This window comes from Haemaphysalis longicornis, unplaced genomic scaffold, assembly GCF_048455015.1.
Source record: "Haemaphysalis longicornis isolate Haplotype H1 unplaced genomic scaffold, Haemaphysalis longicornis Haplotype H1 scaffold_7, whole genome shotgun sequence".
Lineage (NCBI taxonomy): Eukaryota > Metazoa > Arthropoda > Arachnida > Ixodida > Ixodidae > Haemaphysalis > Haemaphysalis longicornis.
Genome location: NW_027526422.1, coordinates 11,514,098 through 11,532,528, shown reverse-complemented (window position 1 = coordinate 11,532,528; position 18,431 = coordinate 11,514,098). Strand labels below are relative to the sequence as shown.

At 49.9% G+C, this 18,431-nt stretch overlaps 1 protein-coding gene across 1 annotated transcript; it reads right to left on the bottom strand.

Moving 5' to 3' along the window:
* Nucleotides 1-5,548: 5,548 nt before the first annotated feature.
* LOC144144515 (acetylcholine receptor subunit alpha-like) lies at nt 5,549-18,054 on the bottom strand. Its single transcript, XM_077675997.1, has 6 exons — nt 17,770-18,054; nt 17,643-17,687; nt 14,393-14,502; nt 12,846-13,026; nt 11,695-12,453; nt 5,549-8,566 (listed from the first exon to the last, which is right to left on the bottom strand). Exons 1-6 carry the CDS (start codon nt 17,941-17,943, stop codon nt 8,378-8,380), a joined length of 1,458 nt encoding a protein of 485 aa, XP_077532123.1. The 5' UTR covers nt 17,944-18,054; the 3' UTR covers nt 5,549-8,377.
* Nucleotides 18,055-18,431: the final 377 nt, after the last annotated feature.

Sequence of the window (18,431 nt, the reverse complement as noted above, 5' to 3'; positions counted from 1 at the left end):
ATGCATAGCCAGATGTCCCAAAGATTTATTTTTGACAGATTGTGCTGGCGCACCCTACAATTGAGTAATTAGTTTGACCAATGTACACCTTTTTGCAGGTCAAAAGAATTTTGTAAACTACGCCTAAAAGGGTTCTTTTAGGGTTTAGGGTTCTTTTAGGAAACTTTTTTTGAAACGCACTCTGTTTTGCGCACCACTTTCATTTTCCCATGGCTGTTATCCTTCTAGCTAGGCGATTTTATGCCTTGCTAGCTCTGGTTTTATTCTTTGGTCTTGAGAATGGCACGTGTATATTTTATACGCTTTGTTCAGGGTAGGCTTAGTCGCTTTGTTTAGTTTACACGTTGAACCTTTTGTCTGGTGCCTGTTGTTTTGTTTACACCGCTTTACTGACTTGTTTTATTTTTTGTGTGTGTGTCTGACATGTGATTTTCGTTACGTCGAAAGAGGCGGCGCGGCGCTAGATCATGGCTTGGGGATGACGCTGGTGGCAAGTATACATGTGTGCTGGCATTTCATGCAAAAATGAAGTTGCAAGTTGAGCTCGTCCAGTTACCCTATTGTCATCGTCCTCGTCTTCCGCGCAGTCTTAATTATTTGTGTGTCATGAACCAACGAGCCAGCAACCAAGTCATCATAAGCCACACTCCTTGTGAAGCAATGCTACAGAGCACTGCTGAAAGCGACGCCAACACCACTTTTCTGCGTGGGGCTTTGATTCCTTGCGCATCCTTCTGGCTTACATTTTGGTTGCCCTTAAATGTTCAGCGAGCAGCCGATATAGTTCTGGCAAATACTGCTCATTCTTCTTTCTTTCACAACACCCGCTTTTGAGTAGGCTAGGATTTTTTCTCACAACGCCAAGGCCACGAGGGAAAGCCCTTAACATGAACTGCGTGCATAATACTGTCGCATGGGTGATGTCAGCTACACGAGCAAATCACTTTTAGTATGTCACGTGTCGTCGTCCTACCTTTCTTCACTAGGGTCCATCATTACCTTTTTTCAATCTGAGAAAGTCCTCGGGACAGGAAGAAGTCGAAGCTAGAGGTGTAATGTTGCCCTCCGGATCCAAGACTTGTCAAGTGGCGTAGCTGTCAAACATTTTCCCACCCACATATAAAATGCAAACGAGGTCTTGTATAAAGATGCTAATTCTTCTTCCTTTTCGTCCTCAGGCACTCGCCAGAGAAACATCAAAGCTTAAATATAAAAGAAAAGAACAAAATACGAAAGGTCAACTCATAAGTTTGAGATTTTTAGACTAACAGAAAGATTTCACAAATGGTTTCGGACTACTGTCAGACACGACCCTTCACAGCAATGCGGTTTACTAATTTTTTTTTTTTTGACCAACGCCGCTCAACATGGCGGTCAGAGCTGAACCGAGCAGACGAGCACACCATACTGCGGCTGTCTAAGCAGACGGCACTACTTTTTCAGCGGAGCAGTTATAGGCGAACTGCCCCTTTTTTCTGCGTGCTTAGACCAAGTAAATCCGCTCCTCGACTCTCAACTCACTTCGGCAAACCATCTCCCTACGCCCACTTGTTCATATTTGACTGTGACGGCGTGTACTACCCCTGAAGATGTCTTCCCAGCACTAGCAATGCCCTTGTGGTTAGTATAGAAGCCTACTTTAAAGAGATCAGTGCAAGCTTGGTTTTTAAGTTGTCTTGTGTGTTGCATTTTTTCAGCCTACTCATAAAGAAAAGAATAGTCGGCAATGGGTGTTAACACAGCAGAACAACACCGACGACGACCGGGCCGCGGTCACCGTAAACGTAAGCGCGATGCTTGTCGGGACCCCGAGTAGTGCCAGGCGAAAAATGGAAAACGTCGGGGTGGCTGCAATCTCGTTCAGCGGTTATACTCACCGTAGCCGCGCGGTTTGAGCGGGAGTTTGTGGCCAACAAATAGCCCAGAAACAGCTCCGCTGGTCATCCACTTCACAGAGTGGAATGGCACTGAATGTTTACACTTTTGAGATGTTTAAAAGAAATCTGTTCAAAAACAAATAAGCAAACAGAACATTAAGTAAAGAAAGGTTATAATAACTGCAATTTAATTCTAAAAAAATGTGTTTGTGGTAAACGTGAGGAGTGCAGTAAAAGGCCGCTGCAGCCGCTAGGTGTGTTGTTTGCCTGGTGTATTGTTTGCGTGGTATTCATCCGTGCCTTGATACTTACGGAAAACGTCCCGGTAGTCCAGCCAGTTTTCCAGAGACCACGCTAAACGAAAACTGCGCATATACCGAAACATCAGTGTTGGAATGCGAACAGCAAACACTCATTCCGTAACTCTCCCAAACTTTGGGCACGTACAATGTATTTCAAAGCTTAGGGGCTGTGCTAAGACGGTGATGCACGCAGCAGGCCACGATGTTTTGCCCCCAGAGATTTTTGAAAAGATGTAATGGGGAGGATACTGACGCTGCAAGCGTTTGCCATCATGAAATTTATGTGGATAATACAGATTAGTATTGGTTTCGTAAATGACATAGCTTTTAGCATTTTGGCAAATGTAAAAAAAAACGCAAAGCGCAGCAAAAAAAAGATAATTTGCCAAAAGAATGTTTTTTGTACTTCTCTTTTTCTGGAAAACTGCAGGACAATTTGTCGTCTGTGATTCGGTCGGACCAAGCCTACCGTTGCACGAAGTTTCAATTATCCCCAAACCCCACAAAACTTATTTGAATCGCTTCACCACTACCTTAAAGCAATGTTTTTTCAACGATATTATACTTTTTAAAAATGGGGGATTTGGTCATCGGGTCTGCAGTTGTAGCAGAGGGGTTGACGTCGCAGCCCGCTTATCTCGGGATGTGTACTACGAGTTCTTTTTAGAAGACCGAACTCGCTTGAGGACAGCAGTTTTTGGTGCTGATTCCCAGTGGGAAGAACGTTTAACTCGTTGAACGTTTCGCTGAGTTGAACATTTTTGTCTGATGTTTCGACGAGAGTTTTCGGATAGTTTTTGGGGTACTGTGTTTGTAATTGTCGGCCCATGCCTTGTGTTTTATTCTTGTAGATGGAGTTCGAGCTCGTTGGGGCAATGCTTAGTGACATGTGGCCGAAGTCACCGCAAACGGCGCAGTGTATGAGGTCTGCAGTTGTCTTGGTCGGTATACGTTTTGCTGCTCATCCCGATTCCGGCGATGGTGGCTGCTTTTCCGATAGAGGCGAGTAGCGAAAACGCCCGTATGTTTGACATTTCGGCGCACGTTGAATATCCCAAGATGGTCAAAATTAATTCGGAGCCCTCTACTACGACGTACGCTCCTTATCGCCAGTGTGAGGCGGCGCGTTAAAACCTCATAAAAATGTTTCGCTGCCGGTAGCGGTGCATGGTGTGTAAATGCGATATTTGGACATTTGTACGATAATGTGACTGCCGCTACAGACCATATGACGTACTTAGTTAGGGGGCATTTTTACAATGACCATGTAGCGTTTGATCACAATGGGAAGACCGTGAACCCAATCTAATGGGAGTAGGTGGACTGGTATGGCGGCAGTAGAGCATTTGGCTTGTTCGCAACAAAATCATTGTTTGGTGCCTTCATTATAGTCTGTAGGACTGATGTCGATGACGCCGTGACGTGACGTTTTCGGTCGATATGAATGTGTTGGCACGGGAAGGAAGGGGTGATCCGGCAGTTTCCGAAGGTATCATTTCTGTGGGGTGGCGAGTTCGGCTAGGTATGGGTGGGGGTGGGGGGCAGTGTCGCCTCCGATCAAGTGAGTGAGGGCGTGTTTGGGGGTGCCTATGCTAAATCTGGAAGGCGGCCGTAGTATAAGCCAGAAGCGTGATCCACTCATTCGGGCGATCGGTGGGTGTCGTACGGCGGAGCTGCGCCGCCATGGTAAACAAAGGGCGGGCATGCTGGCATGCGGTATGTCTTGGCAGCTTGAGGGTCACCTCTGGATGCCTACGTCGACCGGCGTGAAGGAGGGACTAGACGACGAGGAAGATGTTGGTTCGGGCGTTCGAGGGCTGGTGCACGTTCCTTAACACGTTCGCTCTAGTGGTGTTTCCTATCGCGAAGACTGTGTGTCGTGCGGTATGCAAGTCTCATGTCGGGCCGATTGATTCCAGTAAGTTGGTAGCGGCGATATGAACATCCAGGTGGTTAGGTAGATGGATTGGCCACTCACTCACAAAGATGGGTAAAAAATGGTGTGCGATACCGGGTACTGGACTTGTCTACCAAGGGACTGATTCCGTTATTGCTGTGACTGCACAGGGAAGACGGGGGCGTTCATGATTGTCAGCACAGTCACGTCCGCTTGGTGGTCTGGCATCACTTTCTGATTTAGAATCTCAGTGCAAAACTCGAGGCCCGTGAATAGCTTCACACTCCATGGTAAGATGTTACAAATTAGCATTTCTGGGCATTCTTAAAGAAACATATATTGAAGTGTGGCTTATTGAAGAGGACATGTAGTTGGCAGGGGTGATATGTGTAGATGGTTTTCAAGGGGCTTATATTCGCTCTGTAATGCTCTTTCAATATCTTGCTTTGCGTGGTGAAATGTGAAGTCGTTCAATGTGGTGACGTCCAGACCCATTGGTTGAAAAGGGCTTACTGGCCAGCCTTACGTCGCTATTGGTTGCGTATTGGCGAGGGTGGACGGGATTTGGCGTCTAAGTTCGGCCTGACGTCTTATTTCGTATGCGACGGCCTTACATTAGCCCCAAGGCATAGTGCTTTGAGGTCCAACGCCGTAAACCTGTGCCCGCAGATTGACGTACACTTTGACGTTGCTTTCAAGACCTAGCGTTAGACTAAAAGTTAAGGCCACCTAACGTCAAGGCTGCCAATAGGCCTGACACCACACCCACTTGGTGTGGTTGGGCAAGGACGATGACAGCTGCCTTCAGGAGCTCACGTCCGGTTCAAGAAATCCTATTGGCTCCGACGTCGACGTATGGACCCACAATTCTCGCATACCCACTCAGTGGGATTGGCCAGGGACGGTGATAGCAGCTGTGAGAAGCTCACAGTCGATCCACCAGTTACCGTGATTGATTGATTGTGAGGTTTAACGCGCCGACGCAACGCAGGCGATGAGGCGCGCCGTAGTGGATGGCTACGGATTGATTTTGACCACCTGGGGATCTTTAACGTGCGCCGAAGTCTCGTAACCAGTCACCATGGGAGGTGACACCAATATACCCACCCACACTACCCAATTGAATGAAAAGTGATGCCCCCGCATTTTCACATCATTAGAGGAAGCTTAAAAGCCCCCGTTATGTTCCTTGATATCATGATGTTCTTATAAAGAAAGCCGAGACTAGGAACCAACTACGTTTCGCTCCCGTGCACGATCCTCAACACTAAATGACAACATATCTTGTTTCCCAACTGCTTGTACATAACATTTCTCAATTTTATGACATTTTAATATCCCTGCATCTTTTGTTCATCTGAATGTCGCAGGTATTTCTAAACACGTTAAGCATCGTAGGTCCGTAGCTATGGAATTTTATGGCTGCAATTCCCTTGAGCCATGCAAGTCACACAAACCACTACGAACACGACTCCTGCGGAATTTGTTTTATTCATTGTTGAAATGGCAACGTACAGATTTGGCTAAGTCGTAGCTTAAAACCCACCCAAGGCTATCATCACAGAGTCGCAAACTTCGCCTCTGGAAGAATTTTCGATAGCCGTACAAACATTCAGCCAGTCCCCTTCCCAAAAGATAGCATTCAAGGTACGCCTGTCCCCTTGTTTCTTCCCACTCACGCCTGAGATCTTGCACGACGGGCACGCAAGATGAGGACAAGAGGGCCAGGCACCCACACATAACATACGACGTACACAACACTACACACTCCAAGAACGCCCCATCCCACTGCCTGAACTGAACGAAGGGACAAGAATAACCCTCCGACAAATCCGAACAACCACGTTTCAACGCCCCACGGGGCTACACGCCATGTCCTCCACAACGTATGACGTTTGAGCAGACGACACCCTAGCTACACTCTACGGTCTGGAAGCGCCCGTCAGACCTAGACCACGATCCAATTTTACACGCGAGCAGTGGGACGGTGAACGTGCTAGCTCTAACCAGAGTAAGCAGCTTTGGCTCGCTGAAAGGGAGTAGACGGCGGGTCGCACCAAAGGAGCCCTGGGCTAGAGATCTCGTCCTCTAACCGGGAAGATTACTGGTCAACAAAGCTTCCTTCCTCCGTATCCTCATGCTCCTAAGGTAATTGTTGTTGAAGTTTCATGTACGACTTTCCGTGTTGTCGTTCTTTCTCGTTCCCTCGCATGTAAATCGCGCCCCTGGGGTTGCCTGAAGACACTCACCGGCGATATCACTTGCCATTTTTTTACGTAAGCAAGAAAAGTTCAAATTTGCGGACTGTGTTAACCGTAAGGGCCTAGGCGACGAAGATGGAGCTGCGAAGCATCTGAGCTGGGCGCCGCGCCTGCGCAATGGGGGAGTGACGCCACATAAATGGGACGTAAAATTTCGTTTTCAAACCGACGCTTATAACAGTAGCGCTGTTATGGGTCGAGCCTCTTCGCCCGTCTACTGTAAGTCGGGCGTCACGCAGGAGTAGGAGCAGGTTTCCAGACGCGCTGGCGACCTCTATCGGTGGATCTGGAAACCGCCAGACATGCCGATAGAGGGCTTACTAGTCTCGCAGGGGTGGGATCCTCTTTCTCACGCTAGAGGAGGGAGAGGGGAGGTAGCCTCGCACCTCTGACGTTTAGCTGCCGATTTCTTTGCGCGAACCGTAAAATTTGCGCGGCGACGGCGCTGCCGGTCTTGGGCGAGCGCCCGGTGATGTTCAAACCGGCACAAGTGAACCACAGCTCAGCCGTTTCAGCAGATTTCACACCGGGTTGAACTTGGTTTAATTTTCCATCTGTGATCATATGAAGTTGCGTTCATATAAATGCTTGATATTTCAAGATGGCCACAACACCCCTAGCTACTTGCCGCACTTTCGCGCCGCACTTGCTGCAACTGCGCCGCGTTTCGAACAGAAGCGCACTAAAGCGGCTATTTGGCCATGTTGATTGAACCAGAGTTACATGATCTCTACATCGAAGAGCTCTGGGTTGAACATGGCCAGGGGAGACGACAGCGCAACTGACACACGGACAAGAAAGAAGAGAACTGAGGCGGTATTCTCGTGTTTTGTCCATTTTGTGACCGTTTCAAAAATGTCAGTTTTGAGCAAGCCCTGCCCTGATTGGTTAAAAGCGAGCACCCAGATGGGACGCCATGCAAGCACGGCGGAGCTACTGCATTGAGCCGCGGCCTCTCGGAGCAGACGATTTGGAGCAGACGATTTTTCGTCGCCTTGTTGTTCGTTCGCTGGCGGAACAATAAACACATAAAAGATAGTTTAAAATAGGTTTAGTCATTTAAAATGTGTTTACCAGAACAGCTGCGCAAAAGTCAGCCTAAAGCCCGCCTACAACTGGAAGTACGTCACAATAAAACGGATGTAATACGGACAAACACGAGAATACCGCCCCTGGACAGCGCTCTGGACACATCGAGGAGCCCAGCGCTCCTATGTGCCCAGTTCTTTCTTTTCTTTCTTGTCCGCGTGCCAACTGCGCTGTCGTCCCCTGAACCGAAGCGGCAGCGCTTAAAAGCACCGTTGTGTTTGCCTCCTCGAAGGGATGAGAGCGCAGCCATAATCTCTGTCCTTGCCCGTCGCTACATCCGCGTTCCGTGCCCACACGTACCACGTGCCTTTTTCATCCCTCAATGAGCGTTCAACGATGGCCTTCACATGTTCGAAACGCGGCACAGTCGCAACTACATCGTTCGCGCCGGTACCACTGCCGCCTGCTCATGTGCGTCTAGAACACGGCCGCAAAGCCGACCTATAGGCGGCTCAACGATCCCTTATCAGCCGACCCGATAACCAGGGAGCATATTTGCAAAATGCAAGCACTGCCGCAAGAATAGAAACGAAACCTGGAGAGGTCTGCCCGAAAGGTGCCACTGGAGTTGTCCAATAACCTTCCCGCCTCCACGCTTCTTATAAACAATCGCGCCCCCTTTCGCGCACTTACAAAGCAAAGGCGACGAAGCAGTGGCAATAAAGGCCGACAAATGATATGGTATGCCAAAATTTGTGCCTTCTTTTTACCGGAATTGAGCTGAAAAAAAAGCAAGGCGCAAGAAGTACTACACGGTGCCAAAAAACAGCGCCCGCAAACTTCAGCCTCCGTTTCCACTGCAGAAAACGGATGACACAATCTCACCGGAACAAACAACGCACCATTTCAGGAGCTACTTTGAAGTATTACCAGCGTTGGTGTCACTGTTACGCGTTGCAGTGCCTGCATTTTACGAATCTCCGTCCGGATCGGCCGGTAGTCGGCCTGTCTTCATTGCGTGTGCAGTGTGGCGGGTTCGCGACCGATGTGGGACATCTGGACGTCGATGGGAAGACGCGTGTCGTACAGCGACGGAGCCTGGAGAATGATGCCGCAGGTGCCGACCAGGCTTGCCAGCGTAAAGATCCACAGGAACAGCCGGTCAAGCACCATGGCCACGTACTTCCAGTCCTCGCAGTCCTGCGTATGCATGACGGAAAAATGAATATCTCGAACATGCAAATCGGCAGTGGGACAAACGCACAGAGCGATGGCGAGGGACGGTTGCTATCACATCCCTCACTGATTGGCGTATACAGCAAAGAAGAAATGTGTTGTACCATTAGGGAACTGGGCACGATTTATACCACACCTGCCCTTAACCACATTGTCAGGTATGCCTGGGAATAAGATATTCGGATATTTTAAGAGCGAATGCTCTTTATAAGCGACCCCAAACCATCCACCGCCGGCGTCGGCGGCGGCGTCCGCAGTGCTCTTTAAAGAAAAAACAGCATCCGGCGCCAGGTTTCGATCCGAGGACTTTGCGGGCCGCAGCGCGACGCGCTACCGACCAAGCCACAGACGCGACGGTGATAGCATTGTTAGACGCGCCTTATATCTTATACGCATTCAAACTTCGTCGTAATCGGCGTGCGTTGGCGACTCAGCGGCGTTATAGCGGCTTGATAACTGCGTGGTGTACACGTGATACTACAAACCCGATGGAAGAGATGGAAGAGAAGGCGGCGAGGGGGTGGGCTGCGGGGGCCGAGCGCAAGCGCCGCAAGCGGGCCGACAACCGTGCATTCGCACTTTCACATTCTCCCCCTCGGGGAAATGCGGGGGAATTTTTTTAGCGACGAAAGCCATAATTAGAACCCCCAAACCCGTTTCGGAACAGCTTTATTATCTTCCCGGACTGTCCCCCGATGCCTTGGCTTTTTCCCGACCAGGAAGACCCCCCCCCCTACACTTCCGGGCCAATGCCCTTGCCACCAGAACCTAGTTTCTTTCAAATAAAGGTTTACGAAGACCTTATGCCTCATCAAACGCGAAGAGGGACGGTAGTCTGGAACCAAAATTGCCGCAGTAGTAGTAGTACAGCCACTGTAGTAGTAGTAGTGGAAAACATCTTTGGAGCAAGAGTAAAGGGAACAACAGGGTGGAGGCAAGCGTCGAGGAGTGGGAGACTGAGCTGACCAGCCCGTGCCGGCTGGCCAGAGGGCCTTGTTTTCTTGGCGGCAGCTGTAAAGAGATGAAAAAACAAAACGCGTTCGGGTTCCCGAGAGATTTGAACACGTGTTTCCAGAACACGAGCCCAGTGAGTTATCACTGCGATAATTCGGCACCCTGCCAGAGAGCGAACAAGAGTAATCCTTGTGATGCCGCGTGACAGGAGAACGTGACCCTATGGGATTAGGACAAGTTCACGCCAACCACCGAGAGCTCTGATTCTGGGAAAGCAGCAGCGAGAAGTGAGGCCAGTATGCCTGTCCAAGTAATTCGCGTCAAAATACGAAGGACCTTAAGCGAAGAAAAAGACGCAAGCACGATAGCGCAAGCACGATATTCTGCGCAAGCACGATATTCTGTTATCGCTGGGCGTTCGCCTAAGGGCTTCAGAAATTGTTCAGTCAAAGCTAGGCGCATGCGGAGCCAGAAGGCAATGCGGTATGAGCCCGAATTGTGACGTCATTACAAATCGTTGGGCATTTCACTTCAACCTGCTTACGTGAGATATGGCGGCTCGCGTCGCGTGATCGAGTAAATATAAGTCTACAGAAAATACGAGATGGAGCGATACCTCTGCACCTGGCAGCTCAACCGAGCACACAAAGAAATGGTGGCCAAGACACGTGATCACCAAGCAGTGCATAAGTAGTCCCAGCCAGCGTCACATAAGGCGATAAGGCGAAGGGGAAGCAGCCATTTCCCCGTCACCTATATATTCATGTGGTACCGCGAAGCTCCGAGGAAGCGAAGCGCTAAGAAGGAAAGCTGAGCTTACGCGCCGGCCACTGAAGGTCATTGCGCTGCGATGAATGACCTTGAAAGATTTAGCGTATTGGACCTTTTGCTCTAACACTAAGCACTTGCCCCTTGTATGGTCATCATTGTATGTTTAATGTAGTTGAATCGTTGTTAATTGGCGCTTTCAACACAAGAGTAACACGCCTGTTTTCGATTAGCCGTCCTAACCACGTGGCAGGCTGCGTTAACTGTCGCGCGAAAAAGCCGCCACTACACCGCGTGTTGGTGGATGGTTGCATGATCTTCCCTATTAAGCGGTGTTATTTACTGTAGGGAATCTACTAGTAAATAACGTTTAAACGGTGTCCGTTTTTCTACCTAAACCTTGGTCGTCATTCATCGGTAAGTGACTTGCGCTTAACGTTGGTATCATATGCAAGGAATGCTAATTGAATACCCAAAACTTCATGCGAATGGATCTCTGCGAATTTTAGCTAATGAGCAACAACCGGATTGCTTCAAGCGAGCCCTGACGATCGAATGGCTTCATCGGGATTCTCCTGGTGGCGAAGCCTTATAAAGCAGGAAAAAAATCTTTGCATTGAACATTTCGCGCCCCAGGGCTGCATTTGTGCTGAAGCGCACTGCAGGATGGAAAGTTCCGCGGGTGAGTTTCAACGATCTGTGCCCATTTTAGGGATTTCACTCGTAATTAACTTCGTGCTCGGCAGCATGAAGTTGCGACAGACAGCGAGCAACCGCAGCTAGTCCTACATAAGGCCACCTGTTTGTGCGATATTGAGCGCCTTTTCTACGTTAAAGTTAATCAACAAAGAATGACTTTTACAACATCATGTTCCTCGACCTTCCACCGGTCGGCCTGCAGGTTGGGCCACGTGGTTGGGCGACAGCGTTAAACAGGCCGTATTTCTGGGTCTTAACTCCCGTCTAGGACGAATAAATCTTCGCTGCAAAATGTGTTAGCCTCATACTAGGTCCTGATGGGAGCCTTTGTAAAATGTTTGAGCTATGATTAACCATACTCCGCTTAGCCTTTGGCTCACAGCAGTGCTAATGGTGAATGCTAATGTTTCTGCTTGCTATTATTCTGGGCCGTCATCACTTCTGCAACAGACACTCATTTTTAGCCAGGTTTCGCTAACCTTAACACTAGTTCTAGCTTGGCCAGTTGGAGGATACCGCATAGTCCAGTTGGTGACCATCCCTGATTTGTCTCCGATAAGGACTCCCGCCTGTACAGAGCTCGCCTTCCTCGCGACCACCCTCCCGTAAACAACTTTGTGGCCTGCAACCCCCTTGTGTTGAGTCAACTACAAGAGAAGTACAGGACGTACGCTGACATCGTCATCCTCCTTGCGTATGTGGTCGGCTATGAAGAGCACGCTGTCGATAGCGCGGCGCACGTCCGGCGCGCAGCCTTCGGGCGACTCCGGCGGCGGTGGCGCCGGTGCTGGAGGCGCGGCCGGTTCGGCGGGCTCCGTGGGTCGGCGCAGCAGCAGCAGCTGGAGCGGGTCCACGGGCGGCTGCTGGCGGTCGGCGGCCGCGTCGGGCCTCCGCAGCAGCAGCAGCCGCGGCATGAGGTGCACGAAGACGCGGCGCACCCAGGGCGCCATGCGGTGCGTGGAGGGCGAGCGGAAGTGCACGTTGAGCACGCCCACGGTGACCGAGATGGAGAGCGTGACCAGGATCATGGTGAAGAGCAGGTACTTCCCCAGCAGCGGCACGGCCAGCGACGTGGGCGGGATGATCTCGGCCAGCAGCAGGAAGAAGACGGTGAGCGAGACGAGGATAGAGATGCACAGAGTCACCTTCTCGCCCGAGTCCGAAGGCAGGTAGAAGACGAGCACGGTCAGGAACGAGATGCCCACGCACGGGATGATCAGGTTGACCGTGTAGAAGAGCGTCTTGCGCCGCATGGTGATGTTGAAGGTGATGTCCGGGAAGGGCTCCTCGCAGCAGTCGTAGAACTCGTTGTTGTATTTGGCCGGCACGCGGAGGATGTCCCACTCGACCGACTTGTAGAACTCGCTCATGTCGATGCCCGTCTCCACGACCGCCACGCCCGGAAGCTGCTTGACGTGCTGGAGGTCCACCTGCGCCACGTTTGCACGCGCCGCGCACGCAGCGGTTGCGCTGAGCGACAAAGTGCCTTCGTTCTTTGCATATTCGCACACCATGTAATAGAAGACGACTTAATTTCATATTAACCTTGATACCTCATTTCACTGATGAACTCAGGTAGGTGGCGATGGTCGTTGTGGAGGCTTAGCAATACTTTTGTGTTAAGAAAATGATATGCTTGGGATAAGCTTCTAATATCAGCTATGAGAGCTCCCTTAGGTGGTCGCGAAATTATTTTACCAAAAAAAGCAGGTTATTCAGGAACAATCCGGCACGTTATTATGAAAATTACAACTAGGTGATCAACAGAAATCCAGATGGCGCATTTGAGTAACGAACGAGGGAGGGATCCTCGTGAAAATACCTCGAGACCGTCGTATGTCCAGGAGCCAAACTTCATCAAGCAATTCTGCTCGTCGAAGGGGAAGTACTCGACGTCGATTTCACAGGTGCTCTTGTAGAGGGCGGGTGGCTTCCAGACCACTTTGCCCGTCGAGTAGACGGTCGCCTTGTTCATCAGGATCACTTCGTAGTTGCCGTCCGCGCTGCGTCCAGCCCAAAGGGCATTTCTCACACGACCGGCTTTCCACGAGGACATTGGTTAGGACGTGCTCATGCACACAGCTTTGGACATAATTGTACGCAGCCAGAAACACTACCAGTGCAATGCCCCTGTTACCCACTCGCGGTGCGAACAGGAAATTAGGTGAAGAGATAACCTTGGAAACAAGAAACACGTTTTTTGTGTCTTCATCGACCGTAAATGACGACACACATTCGCTTACAATGACTGTAGCCAATCATATGCCATGAAATCAAAATAGCTGTTATACGCTGTTCGATAGCGTTGGAAATTGCCAAAAGAAGAACAGAAGCCGCGATGCCCATCATCCCTGAATATGCGTAGAATTTGGTTACAACTGTAAAAGGCTGAATTGTTGTTTCATTTCAACGTCCAGGCACCGATGCCTCCATGCGTGAGCGTACCAATTTTTTATTGCGTACATGGGAACTAAAGAAAGTGAACACGAATGGGAGCACGTGGTATATCGATGCGTTTATAACGCAACACCTTTTCAGTACAAACATCATATGGCTGTGGCGACGCAGCAGCGCTGGCTGGTGAGTGTCTCGCGCGGTGAGCTTACGATCATGACTCGCTCAGGCGATGCTAAAATATATATATGTGATTTATCTCTGGTAACCACATAGGATAGATGGAGTGGTGAAGAATAGACCGATTGTGTCCCGCTGTTTCTGGCAGTATACGCCACACACCCCTACTCAGTGGGCTTTATGATGTGGTCTCTGTTATGCAGGACTCTCATTCTCATGGTTCGAATCTTTGAAATGAAAATCAAACCAGTCATGTATGTATGGGCTTCCCGAAATGGTCCAGCGGTGATTCCGTATCTGCGTTGCAGCATGGCCATTTTGTATCGTTTGTATATAGATGTATGATGGTTGTTTGTATTATATTCCGCTGTTGTGAGAAGACATGCACACATTTATATGGTGTGTGTATGTATATATGTACATACATGCTATTGGCGTACTATACTGCTGTAGGAAAACATGCGTACTATCCATAGTAAGCAGTTTACTTAGCGCGCGTGTGATGTTTCAGCCGTTGTCCTTCCAAATGTAATTCTTGTAACCTCATGCATGGTTTCATTAAGACCTCCATTGAACCTTTAATTACTCCGAAGTTTAGAGTATCCAGCTCTTCTTTCAGTTGGAACTAATCTTTCCAATAAATAATTACGACCCATCACATGGAAATAAGTTTTTGTCTTGGCTAACATTAGGGAGCACCCTTTAGTCCGGCATATAATGCGTGTTCCAACGCGCGTGCATCAAGGCTCGGCTGCAGGAGAGGCTCAAGGAATGTCGGCTGAGCTGCTCACTCACTTGTTGAAGAGCACGATGTCGGGTAGCCAGAGGCTTTCGGCTGGTACGTGGATCATGTCCACGCCCCCGTAGTCATCCGGGTTCCAGCGAAGCTTGTCGTCCTCCCATTCCTGCGGCGAGCGAAAGTATATGAAGGCAGGCAGATGGGAACGGGGGAAAAAAGTAAAACCAGTTCTATCCAGTGTGAAATCAGCTGAAACAATGGAGCTGTTGCTCTCTTGTGCCGGCTCGAATGTCAACGGGCGCTTGCTCGAGAACGGTAGTGCCGTCGCTACGCAAATTCCGCGGTTCGGGCAAAGGAATCGGGAGCTAAACGTCAGCGGCGGGAGGCCTCCTCCCCTCTCCCTTCCACTAGGAAAGGGAAAGGAACCAATTCCCTACGAGGCCACTGCGCCCTCTATCGGTTGGTATGGGAAACTGCTCCTACCGCCGCGTGACGCACGACATTCAGCAGACGGACGAAAAGGCTCGACCTACAATTTTACATGCTTGGGTCTCGTACTAAGACTTGACCTTGGGCTAGTTGTATACTCATTGCTAGAAAACACAGCGCGGAAACTGGGATTAAGCATGTAAAGACAACCACAAGCGCTGTGCTTGTGGCTGTCTTTTCAGCGCCTGTGGTTGTCTTTCTACTGCGTCCCAGTTTTCTGCGCTGTTTTTTTTCTTAGCAATTATGTCTCGTGTTTTTTTTTTTTTTTACTACAGTATGCGTTTATTGCGCTCGCTTATGCATTCACTAGCTACCACGGCACGCGAAATCATCAGTCCTCATATTTTAAAGCGAAGCTTTCAGCCTGTCACTGATGTCGTCTACAGCCCACCCGATAGCGTAGTTCTGAACACATCGCTGCACAGAGCAACCACGTGACATGTCTGTTTGCGCGATGGAAAACGGTAAATAAATGTGGTCATTGGCTTCCCCCTTAACATAAAGCGACCTAAAACATTCCCAATCACCACTATTCACACAAAAACGCATAGATTTCAGTTAGAAAAAAATTTAAGCAATTAAAAAAGTTAAAACCGTTTTACTCAACATGAAAGCGGTCGGAAGTGCAGAGCAGTTATTCGCCATAATTGCACTAGCGCCGTTATCCGCTCACTGCTACCACACGATGCAATTCGAATTTCCCGCCTTCGCAGTGCTCGCGCGTCCCCTGCCTGAAACTGCGCCAGCGGGAGTTCTGTTCTTTTTGTGCTTGCTTTTCCTCCAGCCCGTGCCGGCGTTGCACTGTCACTTTTTTCGCTTACTATTGTAAAAACCAGCCCAACAAGCATTCCTAACTAAATGAAGGCGGGTGCCGCAGGTTTATTACATATATTTTGCCTCCAATGCACCTTCAGATTTCGTTGCGGTAAACAACGGGGAGATGTATGCCAAGCGCGAGAAGTTCACGTGGTTTAGAACGGTTATGACTATTTAAACTGCTTGGTTTTCGAAGCCTCTGCGTGATGCCCTGACGACGGAACGCCGGGCTCTACTTGGGTCCGTTATCTCGCTGCGCCGCCTGATTCCGGCAGTCGGTAGACATCGGTTGACGACAAGGCGAGCCCCTAAAGTTCTCTGCACTTAAAAAAATAAGACATAAATCTGCTGGGGCTCGAACCCAAGCCGTCAGCGCCCAGTACTCAGTACTCTACGTCGAGGCTGCAGAGCCCGAACGATGGGCTCGTTTTAGCAGGCGCTCAAAAGAATAGCGCGCGGAGTGGCATCACACATGCCACGTAGGTTCTCTGTGCAGCGAAGCGTTTGGAAACACGCCACCCGATAAGCACTGCCCAAAAGCCAACTTTCTCTAACAATGCTAATGATCGTGAATGAAGTGAATAAAAATTAAAATGCTTCCCGTAAGCGGAATCAAACCTGACTCCCTCGCGTTATGAAGCCGACGTCTATCCGATTGCGCCACCCCATAGGACCCGCATCGCATCCCCGTACCGTGCACATAAGGTAGGAATCGCGTTACCACCATGCTAATCATTACAAATAAATAGGTGGCCTGCTCGCTTATCGGTTGGTTCGTTTGGTGTTGGGCTTGATTTTGGAAATCTTCGCGTTCCTCCATCTTTGTCGTTTCGGCAGAAGGTAGTTGGTTTTTTAGTGGTTTTTAAACACCTTTCTGGTCCTACATTTGAACCGCCGTTCGCTTACAGTATATGTATATTTTAGTATTCAATACAATTTACGCCTCTTTAGGTTGTTTTTTCTTTGCTTTATTTATACATACATATATATTGTAAATATAGCCGTCATTCGATGTGGAGCTGGCCTTTAGTATGAAGAAGTGCTTACGTTCGCGTTAATACAGTATATGCAACGAAGCTGGTTCCACCACAGTAGCTGAGGCGTGTTGGCACTGGCAATGCTTTTAAAAAGCAGGCGTCCTACCACCTTCTCAAGCAATTCATCGTTCTACGTGTATCCCAGTTTTATCATTGACTGTGTTCAGATTCAGGGAACACAAAGTCTCGCAAGCACAAGCTAACGTTGCCAAGCAAGCAACCGGAAAAGCCTAACCCAAAATACCCGTTACTGCTGCACACGTGAAACTCCGGGAAAAAAAAAAAAAAAAAAAACAGGTCACTGTCTTTTTCTAAGAGCTGCTCGTACAAGGAAGGTCCTCTTCAGAACCAGTCACATTGCAAGCATAATTTGAAATTCTTGTTTTTCGTCCCAATGAGCAGTCAGGTGCTTTACTTTCGCTAACGATACATGAAAACTGGTGAATTATGGTGTAGGTTTGAGTCTGGCTATGCAAATATGCTTTGACAGAATTTCCGCTTAAAAAGAATACCAGTTTAAGTATTAATTGGGTATTTTGAGTATATATGGCTTCACAGTTACAGCCTTCTCGCTTAAACCGAAGTTCTTAATAAATGAAGCAACTATTTTACCAGTTTCAATACACGTACTTCGCACTGCTTAGCAAAGCTTAGGTAAGCCTTTGATGTGTCCACATAACCATGCAGTGCCGCCCCCGCCATGTGCTAACGCTTGACCGCGCTGGGAGCGACCGCCGTGGTCAAGCGAAACCGTGGTGAAGGCTAGTTATGCGTAGCTGACGTCGCCACCGTGGAGCATGCGCGGCGAGGCAATTCAAAACTCTGTACCTCCGCTGGCTGACAGGGCCTGTAATGAAAGGGTCTCAATGGTGTCCTGCCGCTCAAAGTGATCTGCACAGCCGGTAATACGATCGCGGGAGAAACTATGGGGAGGGGGTTATGGACCACCGCTGCTTCAACTTACCTGTTCCAGCCAGATGTTGGTGGTCATCACCTGGTGCTTCAGGTTCTGCGCAATTGGGGAAAAGTCGCGGAGCCTGAGAGAGAGGAAGACCTCGCGACCAGAGACGGATAGAGCTAGGCATACTTACTATGTCGATTAGCTGCGATAGCTTCAAGCCTACCACGATCATCACCTTGTGCGAGTGGTTGCCCACGGGGCGGATGAGCCGGTTGTAATCCGACAGCAGGTCGTCGTGGAGTCGCTTGGCATCCCGCGACGCGCACGCAGCCGCCACCAGAAGCGGCAGCAGCCCCAGCCGCATCCCGACCGTGTCGTAGCGCCGGCTCCTTCACGGAGGAGGGCTCTACTGCGGAGCTCTCCGGCTACGCCGCTGCTCCCGCTGCTCCTCCATCGATCGGCTTTCCCGCAGGGCTGGCAGTGCAGCAGCTACGCGCACTTTACAGGCACTCACTCCCGCCGTCCAATCGGGGAACAGGCGATCGCAGCGACACTGTTTTTCGGGTCTGCGGCGTGCCCTCGTAACCGTTCGGCAGGCGGCGCTAGGAGCTGTAAGTGGCGCTTGCGGTGTAACTCCGTTGCGAGGCCTTAGGAAGCGGTTGTGACCGGAAGCACTGCGCTGACATCGATGCCACACACCCTAGGCGCAAACACCGCGCCGGGGTCCTATTGCGCTGACGCTCCTGCTGCTCCCGGAATGCCGGCGGCCGGGCGTGTCCCGATCGGGCCCGAGACGTCGTCCTCGGTTTAATCGGTCGCCGCTGTTCGGTAGGAGAGGCGCAAACGGGGCGA

Bases quoted from the DNA above. Each gene is read 5' to 3' on its own strand.
- LOC144144515 (XM_077675997.1), bottom strand. From the start codon at position 17,943: ATGCGGCTGGGGCTGCTGCCGCTTCTGGTGGCGGCTGCGTGCGCGTCG. The intron at 12,454-12,845 runs GTATTTTCACGA...AACGTGGCGCAG, and splicing joins GGACATACGACGGTCTCGAG to GTGGACCTCCAGCACGTCAA. The intron at 8,567-11,694 runs GTACGTCCTGTA...ATGCATACGCAG, and splicing joins AGGAGGATGACGATGTCAGC to GACTGCGAGGACTGGAAGTA.